The following is a 12,508-nucleotide window of genomic DNA, read 5'->3' as shown; positions in this document are numbered from 1 at the left end:
CTAAGCTTAGTATTAAATATGCACCACTGTAGAATTAAACTGCCGTATCTAAATGTATTAATATCTAAATTGCGTATGTAAATAAGAGTTCCGATATCTTAATGTATAGTAATCTCTGGCCACATATTTTGCTAATTATTTTTAAATCCTCTTCACGTACAGTCACATGTAACAACAATAATGAATGACGTTAAAGTTTTACGTCATTTGACATTGTTGTTAATAAAAAACCCACAACAATAAGAAATCTTTCCCGCTACGATATAACTGTGTAAAACCACTTTTAAACGAATATAAATAACCTCGACTTCTGACGTAAACTGACGTAAGTCGGGCAAGGGCCCAAATTTGCATGACTGATTATAATTGATACAAATTATACAAATATACTCGTACATTGAATACACTAAGAAAATGTAAATAATTTTAGTTAGGTAATAAATAGGTAGGTATTACTCGTACATGATCATTAATCAGGGCTTTTAGGCTGAACGTCCTACAAACTTGTAACATAACCACATAACCTTGTTTTATAGACTGACTAAATGTCTTTTGATGTTGATGTTTTCATCGTTAATTAATTAGTGACTTTGACGTAGCGCAGAAATATCGGAGTGCTAGAGGCGGTGATTAAATAGGGATATTGTGTGAGTATGAGTACTCGGGATGAGTATATAAAGACTTAAAATTCCAATCAACTTTTTTTTGGAACTGTCAAGTCGATAGCCACCATGAAATTTTATATAATATACTGAAACGTGACGTCACATCCGAGTATAATCAAAACAGCAACTTTTTTTATCTTATTTATTTTATAAGCCATACATGTTAACGCTCCTCTTCACTTTGGGCCAACGCCAACGCCAACGAGGGACGCAGCCATGCGGTAGAATGAGATAGCAATATCACTTGCTCCCTCTAACGCATAAATGCGTCCCTTGTTGGCGTTGGGGTTGGCCCAACGTGAAGAGGAGCCTTTATGATTTAGTCGGCTTAAATCAGCAACTTTTTGAACTGCAAATGTGGTGTTGTCAGGGCGTCGCGTGTGGACGGCGCTTGGGCGTCGCCGGCGCCGCGGCCGGCCTCGCTGCCGTACGGCCGCGCGCCGCCGCCCGCCGCGCCGCGCCGCGCCGCCTCCTCCTCCGCCGCCCGCCACCACTCTACCACCACGCACCAGAAACACAAGTCAGTACACTCACGCAGTACAGTCGCCATCAGATATATCGGAGCACCCAAGGTGCTCACAAATGTCTAAACACGCCTCTATTGCCAAGGCGTTAGAGTGCGCGTTCAGATATTGTGAACACCTTGGCCGCTCCGATATATCTGATGGCGACTGTACTCTAATGTTGGTACACTTTTAACTCTGGGAGGGTGAAACCGTATATGTTCTACGGCGTAGCAACTCTCAAGCAAAAATGTGTTACGTGCTTGAAATGCATTGAGAGTAATTTCATAATAATTAAATATCAAATCATTAACAGATAATTTTATTAAGATTTTATTTGCGATGAGTACCGTAGTAGGCATTTAGGGGTGCTAAGGTAAAAAGGAAATATTCTGACTGTACAGTGTACACGGGTATTACAAGAATAGGGCTTTATACTTACATCTGTCAAAATATGTACATATATGCACTTGTACTTACCGTTATTGTGTGCGCAGATTATTAAATCTGCCTATTGACCCTACTAACGTTGTTGAAACAAATGATAATATAAAGCAAATGAGTGACAATTTTATTGTTTGATGTATTCAGATACGTGAGAACACTATGGCACCGGCTACCGTCGGACTCCGGGCACCTCGCGTTCAACGAGGGCGAGCGGCTGCGGCTGATCCTCGAGGTGGACTCGCAGCACCTGCTGTGCTGCCGCGGCGACCAGAAGGGGCTGGTGCCGCGCGACGCCGTGCTGCTCGAGGACTTCTGATGCCCGCCCTAGCGCTGGCAGCCCGAGTGGCGCCCTCTACATTTCGGCCGCCTTTAAATACGCCACAGGCTGCCGGTTATAAACTCTAAGTGTAGTGAAGTGAGCGTTTAGTCATTTCGAACTGGAACCCTTCGGTTGTAATGGATCCCGTGAAGCGAACGTTTTGTATGTGAGGACAATGGTTGTAGATAGTGAGGCGAGGTTTTGTATTCTATTATATGTACATTTTATTTCCAGTTACCTCTCAGCAATATGTATCGATATTTTTATTCGTCACGTAACGAACCCTACTACATCACTAAAATTATAATTCTCACATTTATAAATTATTTAGTAAAATCTAGTCTTACGTTTTAAGGCACGACATGGTCTTGAACTGTAAATAATATTATTTAAGGGCACAAATTGGGAAAATATTTACAGCAAATACAGAAATGCAAATTGCCTATTTAAGTAGGTTGATACATTTATTTCTTTGTATGAAACACTTTGCAATAAATATTTTCTTCAATGTGATGTGATATAGATGATTATTTGTATTATAGGGATTAATCTCAAATTAATTACTAAGGAAAACATTTGTACGCTAAATTATTCCAAATTAAATGCCGAGAGAAAGTCGCCCAATATCGGAAAAAAATATACTTAGGTAAATATAATCGTGAATTTGATGTCTAAAGTTACCCATATTTGTATATCATTATATGATGTGTATAATTCGTAGAGTGTATAGGTACTTCGTGTGTGTTAGAACTACATTGTTTATTTACAACCCCGTTTTTAACAAGTCTTGTGCAAATACTACTTATTAACTTCAAATATTTTTGGTGTACACACATTCCATGACGTAAACGAACATAATATATATCTTAAAGTTAAACCAATCAGGTATTGCCCGTTTTCATGCGGGTCGCGGACAGTAAAGGTAGGATGCTTATGTTGGGGTGGTAAGAGCAATGCATTGATCTCAGGGAATGACAGACCGTTACAGACTTGTTAACCTGTCGCCGGTACTAACTGCATGCGCCTCTCCTCGCACCCTCCTTCGGGTCTATGGTGACGGGATAATCCCGGGAACTAAAGCGTTAAAAGTACAAGTGCCGGGAGCGTAACCTCTGGCGTCACTAACTGCACGGCCTCTCCCACTCTCCCTCCCACGGCGTCCCTTCACGGCCTAGTACTACCGCACATGCTCCGCTTCCCCGATACACGGGCACCATCCGCGCTCAGCGATCAGCTAAAACTGCCAGTATTATAAATTAGGCTACGGTTTCACTTTAGTGATGCTTTTTTGGTCACTGATATTGTGATATACCTAACCATATCACTGCTTAAGGCGGAATAAGGGAAAGAGATATTTTTGGTACCTATTTGACACTATTTGTATTGCTCAAGTCTGGAGGAGTACGGTTAAGAACGGTACGATTAGTATGCCTGATATACTCTTAATCTAACTTTATACTCGTATAGATATTCAAATATGTCTGTCGATATAAATTTAATGTAAATAATGTTTTAGCGAAATATTAAATGTCAAAATTTGTAACAAATCTTTTAAATGCACGATACAGTTCCTCTCGTAGTCCGTCGTGCTGTCGAGTCGCCGCATCGGTTAACTTAGCGCTAGTGACCGAACGTACTCGACGATAGCGGGCGCTTTCTCGAAGCCATACGAAATCGATACTCGATGCTCTTGCCAGCTCCGTGGTAACGTAGAGGCTCGTCGACCGACAAATCTCATTAATCTAGGCTGGTCGTAAGTTACACAAATTAGAACTGTACCATAGTTTAAATATTTATACAATAATTAGAATAATAACGACATTGGTTAAACGTTTATAGTTGAATTAGACTGCAACTGTCATCAGCATATTAAATCACGTTTGTTTGTTCAAGGATTAGTGTTAGCATTAATTCGCGCTTTGTGACTGAATGATGTGATGTGGCCTTTGTATGTAATTAAAGTTAAATAGTATTTAGTGTGATGTGTGCGCTTGTTGCATCGGTCCGAGTATTCATTATATCGTCTACTTACCGATTGTCATCGCTGTATGCTTCCACGAACGTGTAAATTTTAATTAAATATGTTATCGAAACTCCAAAATAACCGTTTAAGTATTAGACAAACAGACATGCCTTAAGAAATAAATAATTAGTAGCCGGTCGCCTGATAGCTTCGCTATAGCCTCCCCTGTTGCTTCGCCGGCCCGCCGCGCCGCGGCCGCGGGCGTAGAATAAGTTTGTAACAGCCGTTTGTATGTATTATCGAGTGATGTCCGATCGTTTTATATATGACTATTCCTGCGCGTTCTTTCATATTAAGTATAGGCATCGTTAGAGGCGGTGAACCAGCTGTCCTCGCCGGTACAAACTGTTAAGTTATTTACGATAATTAAGACTTTATTTATAATTGCGATTTATCGGGATCAATAAGTTGAACTTGTGTTGATAATTTTATTTTCTTAAGAAAAGTATACAAAAGTAAAAAGAGGCTTTCGTTGATTTACGAAACGTCTAAACGAACGACTGAGAAATTAATTCCGAATATATTATTATTATGTTTAACTCGAAATCATTACTGTATCTATTATTATGTATTTCAAAATAAGACATTTTAATTCAAAGTAATTTTTATTTATGTTAGTGCCATACAATTAATGTATTAACAGTGGATAATTGATAAATATATTATTGTAACCATATAAACCAAATAAACTTATCTAAAATACTCAGTGTCTTTTAAGTTTATTCCTCGACATTCAATGTTCAACTTATAGGTAGGTACTTGCAAGATTACCCTACATTTACAGTAGATGTGCTTAGTCAAAGTTAGCAATTCATTTTTTTTAAATAAAAGAAATAAAGAAGCAGATCAAATTACGATATTTTTTTTAATTTATTGATCAATTCGTCTCTTCAAGATAACTTACTTAATTCTCTTCTCGAGACGTTTGTCTAAACAGACAGCGTGGTGAAAAATTTGATACTTTGGACAACAGTAAAAACACGCCACGACGAGGGCCAAACACGCCATATTTACGTAGTCAGACATAAAACGTTTTTTTCCTCGTCAAAACACGACGATTAGTTGTAGGTACCTACTCGTTGCCTGCGTATACTTACGCATGTCTAGCAAGTGCTGTCCCACCATGCGTAATAGACAATGGAAAACATAATTGTTATTTATTGCGAGAGAATACAGTGTTAAAATTAATGCGTTTTCCAATGGCTGTTCCGCTGTTACGTGTGGTGGGGCAGTGTGTCATCGTATGATCACCGCAGTTGGGGTTTAAAAAAAAAACTAACAAGATTAGTGTGTGGGTGAATCACTTTATTGCTCAATCCTTAAAAGTTGCTCACATTTACAATCTAAGTACTACACTTGCTAGCTTGAAATTAATAACTACACACAGATCCATAAACATGTGATAGGTACTGAACGTATAATTACCTAATTTGAGTTTTAAAACTATTAGATAATTTGAGTTTAATAAAATTACATGTTTTCAATTTCGAATTAAATACAATCCAAATCAACATTTAATGATTATTCAAATAATTAATATAATACAAAAGTAATATTTAAAATCATTAACGTCTTGAAAAGGATCTAGGTCAAGAAATGAATGCTCAAAAAACGTTGTAGAGGGAAATGCTAGGAACACAATTTTTGACTCCGTAACTTTGTTTGGACTAGTTAGGAGGTGAACATATCAAAAGTCCCCGGCTTTAGCCCCGCTGCTGGGGGGTAGAGGGGGGTAAGAAGGTCGAATTTTTCGGTTTTTCATTGATATCTTGGAAACTTTGCGTCTTAGCGACATGACTACTAAGACAAACCGAAAGCTGATAAAATTAGTTACAAGTTTTATCCTGTCAAGTTTTTCGATATCATGAATAGTTTTTGAGATACCCGCTCTTGAAAGTTTATTTAGGGATTTTAATTTTATCTTGATATCTACGTCAGTGAAGCTGTTAGGCCATGTTTGGTATCATTTTCGTATAAATCGGGGGTGCTGAATTCATTTATGGTATCACATTGACAAAATTACGAAGTAAAACCAAAATTTAAAAATAAATATTTTTTTAAATCCCTCTTCACGCTTAAACCGCTGAACCAATTTCGTTGAAATTTGGTATAGAAATAGTTTAAATCTCGACACATGACATAGGATAGTTTTTATAACCAAAAGCATCTTTTGAGGGTGTGAAAAGTGGGGTGGAAGTTTGTATGGGGAGTCAATAACCGCTGAACCGGTTTAGATGAAATTTAGGACGGAATACATCTGTGATTTAGATGAAAGTGATACCAAACATGACTTCAAACCTTACCTTGAGCAGTATTAACCTCAGGAATTCAGTTTCGTCGACGAAGTTGAATTCCCCCCATACTCCATTTCACAACTTTAAAGGATGATTATTGAGATAAAAAGTATCTTATGTCCTGTCTTGGGACTCGAAATATCTGTATACCAAATTTCAATTAAATCGGTTGAGCGGTTTAAGCGTGAAGAGGAATTAAAAAAAAAAGGTATTTGTTTAAAGTTTATATGTTTTTTCTTAGGAATGGTGTCAATGTGATACCAAAACTGAATTCAGCACCCCCGATTTATACGAAAATGATACCAAACACGGTCTAGCAGCGTCACTAATGTAGATATCAAGATAAAATTGAAAGCCCTAAATAAACTTTCAAGAGCGGATATCTCAAAAACTATTCAAGATATCGAAAAACTTGTCTGAATAAAACTTGTAACAAATTTTATCAGCTTTTGGTTTGTCTTAGTAGTCATGTCGCTAAGATGCAAAATTTCCAAGATATAAGTGAAAAGCCGAAAAATGAGACCTTCTTTCCCCCCTCTACCCCCCAGCACCCGGGCTACGGCCGGGGACTTTTGATATGTTCACCTCCTAACTAGTCCAAACAAAGTTACGTAGTCAAAAATTGTGTTCCTAGCATTTCCCTCTATAACTTCTTATTGCTTGGCCTAATCAGAGAGACATTCCGATAGTGTGATAGATCAAGGGGACTATTCGAATTATCTAAGTGACAGGTCGTGACTCGCCATCGCCACTAATTAATCGCTTATAAATTCACACTAATGTGACTAGGTACTGGCATATTGCATCCATGGCATAACCTGTCATTCTGAAGTGTCGAATAGGCCCCCAAATTATATATATATTCAATCGGTTTAATTTGAAATTTAATTACCTAGCAGAAATATCCGCCTTACCAGTATATATAGAATTCATTATTCATTTTGAATACTCTATGGCCACGCAATTCTAATCATTTTTGTGCAAAATTATACGAGTATATACCTACAACTATTCCTAACGATACTAATCTAATTGGTTGTACCTACTAAACATTTGAAACCTACATACTCGTAATTCAACAAATTTTACCTTGACTGCTGATAACAATAAAAGCATTGTATATGAATTACTTAATCGAGTTTTAAATATCGTAATACCTACTGTTTGTTTTAGAAAACTTGCATGTAAACGAAGAGATTCTCATTATGATATCAGAATCAAAAGATTTGTCACACTCAAAATTAGGAAGGTAGGTACATGAATAGTTGAAGACCCTTGAATTCCCATTCTGATTTTTTTTTCAGGACTGATGTCTTACTGAGTACAGGAATAAGAAAAACTATGTACCTACCTATTTTCTTTTTTATTCTTGAATTACTTAATTGATTTTGATTAATAATATGTTTAATGTCGGTAGTCGTTTGCCATACAAACTTTTAACTAACGATTTAGGTACTTAGTTATCCACAGTGATAATTTTGTTTATCTTAAAAATAGTAATGGTCCGTTATGCGTTCAGTTATAATATTCTTCATTATAAATTTTGAAAAAGGACGGAAATGTGATTCTTAAATCTATTATAAAACATAAAATCTACATGATTTTTTTGGCCAGACTCAGGATGGATAGTAGTTTGTTATTTCTAAATAATAAAACTCATCTTCAATTCATCTCGGGTTAGTTGCAAAAGTTAGTAACTGAACAACGCATATAAATTGGTATGTATGTATAGCACATGTATAGCACATCATATCTCATCATTCCCCTTTAACCAGGCGTATTATCATTTTACTAATAGGATATGTATTAGATATGAATCTGATCTAATTCATATCTTGTTATTAAAATTAGAACACCCCTGAACAATACCTACCTATATTATATATTATTGCTCGCTTCAGTGGTTAACTCGAAAATCACAATTTAATAAAATCGCTCCATCCTTAAAACTGATTCAGCCGGCTTGCTAAGCGTTCTTCAACATACCTATTCCTCCTTTAGCATTACACGCAGGTATGTATAAAATGTGACTCGACGCTCGTTAGCCCCTTAAATTATTTGAGGTTTTAAGATTGTGCTAAGTGCCACTCGAATATAATATGACTCAATGCTCTGTTTTGTTTTTTAGTAGAATGATTGAAGTTTACTTATTCCTTTTTAATTACTTTTCATAAAGAGAGTACCATGGGTTCGCAAGTCTTATATGTATTAATTTGATTCCCAAAAATCGACCTTTTCATGGGTTACATTTGGTAGTCAAATTTTGGAATTGTCAATCATTCTATTAGGAAAACAAAACGTCATCTACGTGAATCTTAATAAACCCTGAACGCGGGGCGCTGCGCTAGTGATGTCGGACGACAGGCCGAGCGCATCGGCGCTCTGGCGCTCGCTGGGCGCGCCAAGGAAGCACGCCTGTTCCTCTCGTTGTTCCTTATGATACGGTCCTCGTCCTCGTAGTCTTCGGCGTGCTTGCGGGGGGAGAGGGCCCGCGGAGTGCGGGGCGTGTGCGGCGCGCGCGCGGAGCGGCAGCGCGTCAGCGGCCGCGGCTCCTCCGACCACTCATGCACTGACATGTAATAGTGATCCTGTGGACATATTTAACATTTGTTAGTATTTTGCAGAGTAAGGAGATATTCAGGAATCTTCTGCCCCATGAGTACCTACCAACTCTATGATTCTTGGGTTAGGTTGGCGTATGTAATGTTCAAGGGCCAGGCTTTTAAAAGATAAACCATAAATAGGTAGTTATTTGTTTTACAGGGGGCAAAGTTGTTATTTAACCGCTCGTGCTAATTGATACCCGAGCAAGTGAAAGATTCCAAAATTGAAATTTCAGATACGAAAACAATAATATTTTTGGCACTTGCAATTTCTTACGACTAAATAAATAAATAAATATTACGGGACAAATTTACACAAATCGACCTCGTAACGACCTCAATAAGGCTATATATATATATATATATATATATATAGATAAATAATTAAATAGTTACAAAGAAAACTCATCAATAACCCAGAAACAAATCTGTGATAAACACACAAATATATGCCATTACCAGGATTCGAACCCGGGATCTCCCGCTTCGTAGGCAGGGTCACTAAGGTCACTTCTGACTATGCTAAGAGGCCGTTCTAAGCAATTCCAACGAGATACCTACCATTTTAAATCTTGTTTTTGCAACGTATTTGGATGCGACACACCTTTTTCTGAATTAAGAGTAACTACAGAAATATTTGATAAGTACACAGTACGGAAGAAGAGTACATACGTATTTCAAATAGGTACAGAGTTGGGCGAATTTTAAGACAATAATAAACGCATCCGCTACGCAAACATATGAGGCAAAGTGCTCCTCCAGTCATCTTAGAAAATAATAAGAAAAGAAGTCAACTTACCATAACTTGGTGACGTCCATCGGCTAGGCATGTGCGTGTGCAAGTGTTTGCCAAGTAAATAAACTACACTCAAAATTACTGCAAATCTGTCTACTGGGTGTCTATCACAAGGTATTTGATTCCAGGTAGTTTTAATGAGCAAATTGCATTAAGCTGCCTTGAATTAAGCACCTTGCGATAGCACTGCCATCGGCGGTGATCTGTGAATCGCTATAACTATAACACAACTTGTAAATATATACACTGTCAGTTAACATCATTGATCTTGAAATTCATGAAATGAAACAAGTTTTTGGTGTTAAGTTGTATTAATTTGTAATAAATAGTAATAATTGTTATACATTGTATATATTTCGCTTTCACAAAACTCTAGTTTTTTTTGTCAATTTCGATTACCTATATTTGTTTTATAATTTCAACCAGAATTACAACTTGATCAAACACCACATATACGTAAAAAAATTAATAATGTATTTATTTAAAGGATTATAAGCAAATTTTTATGGCAACAAACGAATTGAAATAACAAATGAAATATAAATAACAACAGTTCAAGAAACTTTAATGCTAAATTAGCAGTGTAAGTTTCCTAAATCTGGAATCTGGATCTAATTTTATGTGTAGGTAAATATTAACCTACAAAATAATACAAGTATATCCCGTGTCTGTATTTATGAAATGATTCATACACGGACCGAAAAACAAAAATTATCTCTTTTGTACCCGAAATTTAAGGACCTAGATGGAGCCTTCCTTTTGCTTAATTGTGACGTATTTAGGTCTCAAAACCGATTTCTATAGAAATATTAAAATTAGTAAATGTAATATTTTCATCGAAGTAGGTATCATTAATTTTCTTAACTTTTAGGAACAGAAAAGACAGAGATAAGAGAACAGGAAATCTGTATACAAGATGATTGCAGGAGACGTAAGCAGGATCAACCCAACGCATTCAGTTAATGATAAGCTACTGTTTCGTATAATATACCACTATTAGTAAGATTAACTTTATTTTTCGTTGCCCTACAATAGGAATACGACATGTATACTTCCGCCAAATACCGATACTCTTCGCTTTATTAATTATACCAGATTACAGCCATCAGAATCTGGTTACTTTAAAATAATTGTATCTCACTCAAGAGTAACAATTTACTTTGTTTATAATCGAAGTTCTTTAATAATGGTTAAAGAGGTTATCTTTATTAGGCGTTGTAGGGTAAAGATAATTAAACCTTATTTAAAATAAGGTAAAAAATAGGAAACGGTGTGGTTGTTTCACTTAAAAACGACGGTGAACGATCCATTAACCTTTAATGAGTGTGTAGGGTTGGTCGTGCTCTGTTCTTATGTGTCACCCTGTATGACCCTGTCAAATAATTAATTTACTGAAATCTATAATATTTATTCAAATGCATTTAACAAAAAGACATAAAATTAAACATAATGCATATGCATACTCGCGTCACAACGGTTTCATTTAAGTAATAATTTAGATATACTCGCTATCTACATCTAATCTTGTAATTATAATTATAAAACATTTTACGCTAGTTACAAAGTCTGGTCAGTCAATCTTGGGGCCACGCGTATTCCTTTCACAGCGATTTGAGAAAAGCTTGTAAATGTGTATTTTACAACAGCATTAAGCACAACCAGTGATTAAAAGCTTACATGAATTCAGTTTGAATTAGCCTTCCCTCATATAGATGATTGCATAAACATTTCCTTTTTTTGGTGTAGTCGCTGTGTTAAGAACCCAGTCTCAAATATCCTCGCGCTCCAAATAATACTTAGGTACCTACATACTTGCAAATAAAAAAAATAGCGCAGTTATATCTAACACTCTACTTCCTTCACGCTTAGAAACGAACAAATCCAGTGATAACAGATAACATGAACTGCGACCTACACACAATAAAATATGGATATAATAATATAGGTACTAATATCACTTAAAAATATAGGTACCATATCTTACACATACCGAGAATTTGCAGTACTTGAGTAGAAACCCAACAAAACATGTAACTACGTGCTGCTAATTTGACTAAGCGGTAATCGTGATAGGTAAGTGCAAAATATGGCTACAATACAACAAATACACAAAATAACAAGGCTTGTCACAATTTGATGGACACTAAAAAACCGACTTAAGGTTTGGTTTAGACTTAGGTATAGAATGTATCTATTGGCACTCATGATTATTAGCATCAACATCAGGAATTAGAATGAATATTGTTACTAGAAAGGTTCCTTTCGCTAAACATTTAGCAGCCAGTCTAACAACAGGTATACTGTAACATGAAATATATTGTCTAAATTAAGATATGTTACAAATTATTGACATCTATTAAAAGTTCAAATTCAATTCAAGAATTCATTAATCGTAAAAGCCCTGACGATAATTAACATAATCATTAATCATTCAAAATGGGTAGGTGAAAAAGTATAAGTATAACAAAGTTAAAAATGTACAAAAATGTTGAACTGTTGATTATAAAAGTTAGTATTTTAGAAGAATTGGAACTCTCCAACAATGGGCTTCTTAACACTGCTGCTGATTCAAATTTTCATCGGACTTCGGTGTCTGCGCAGCTGGCGGCACGGGGCTCTGCAGCAGAATGATACACGTCAATATTTCCCAATCCTTGTTTTTATTTGTTAAAATAAAATGAATCAGTAAATAAATTGTTCGTTGTTAATAACACACAAAAACAAAACAAAAGCTAATGAAAAAAATATAAGTCACATTACTAAAAACAACCACCTGCAGAAAACAATTTACCCTTCAATAAAATGTGTAAACATATTCTGGCTGAAACAAAAACAAACAAAAAGCAAATGAGTGAGTA

The 12,508-nt window shown here is 36.1% G+C and overlaps 2 protein-coding genes across 16 annotated transcripts in view; one reads left to right on the top strand and one right to left on the bottom strand.

The window, feature by feature from the left end:
• Positions 1 to 4,659, top strand: part of LOC134675244 (uncharacterized) — an 87,870-nt gene extending 83,211 nt beyond the window's left edge. For all 9 annotated transcript variants that reach the window (XM_063533494.1, XM_063533502.1, XM_063533465.1 and 6 more), the window contains 2 exons: positions 1,036 to 1,185; positions 1,760 to 4,659. In XM_063533494.1, the coding sequence (XP_063389564.1) occupies positions 1,036 to 1,185; positions 1,760 to 1,931 (322 nt within the window). In that variant the 3' untranslated portion in view covers positions 1,932 to 4,659. The remainder of the gene's footprint in view (positions 1 to 1,035; positions 1,186 to 1,759) is intronic.
• A 582-nt stretch (positions 4,660 to 5,241) lies between these two features.
• Positions 5,242 to 12,508, bottom strand: part of LOC134675328 (microtubule-associated protein tau) — a 28,136-nt gene continuing 20,869 nt past the window's right edge. For 4 of the 7 annotated variants that reach the window (XM_063533555.1, XM_063533568.1, XM_063533575.1 and 1 more), the window contains one exon: positions 11,293 to 12,267. In XM_063533555.1, the coding sequence (XP_063389625.1) occupies positions 12,202 to 12,267 (66 nt within the window). In that variant the 3' untranslated portion in view covers positions 11,293 to 12,201. Of the gene's footprint in view, positions 8,840 to 11,292; positions 12,268 to 12,508 lie in introns of those variants that run through there. The other 3 variants (XM_063533537.1, XM_063533548.1, XR_010099733.1) reach the window with 2 other exon arrangements.

Source organism: Cydia fagiglandana, chromosome 2, assembly GCF_963556715.1.
Source record: "Cydia fagiglandana chromosome 2, ilCydFagi1.1, whole genome shotgun sequence".
Taxonomy (NCBI): domain Eukaryota; kingdom Metazoa; phylum Arthropoda; class Insecta; order Lepidoptera; family Tortricidae; genus Cydia; species Cydia fagiglandana.
This window is presented reverse-complemented; position numbering and strand designations above follow the sequence as displayed.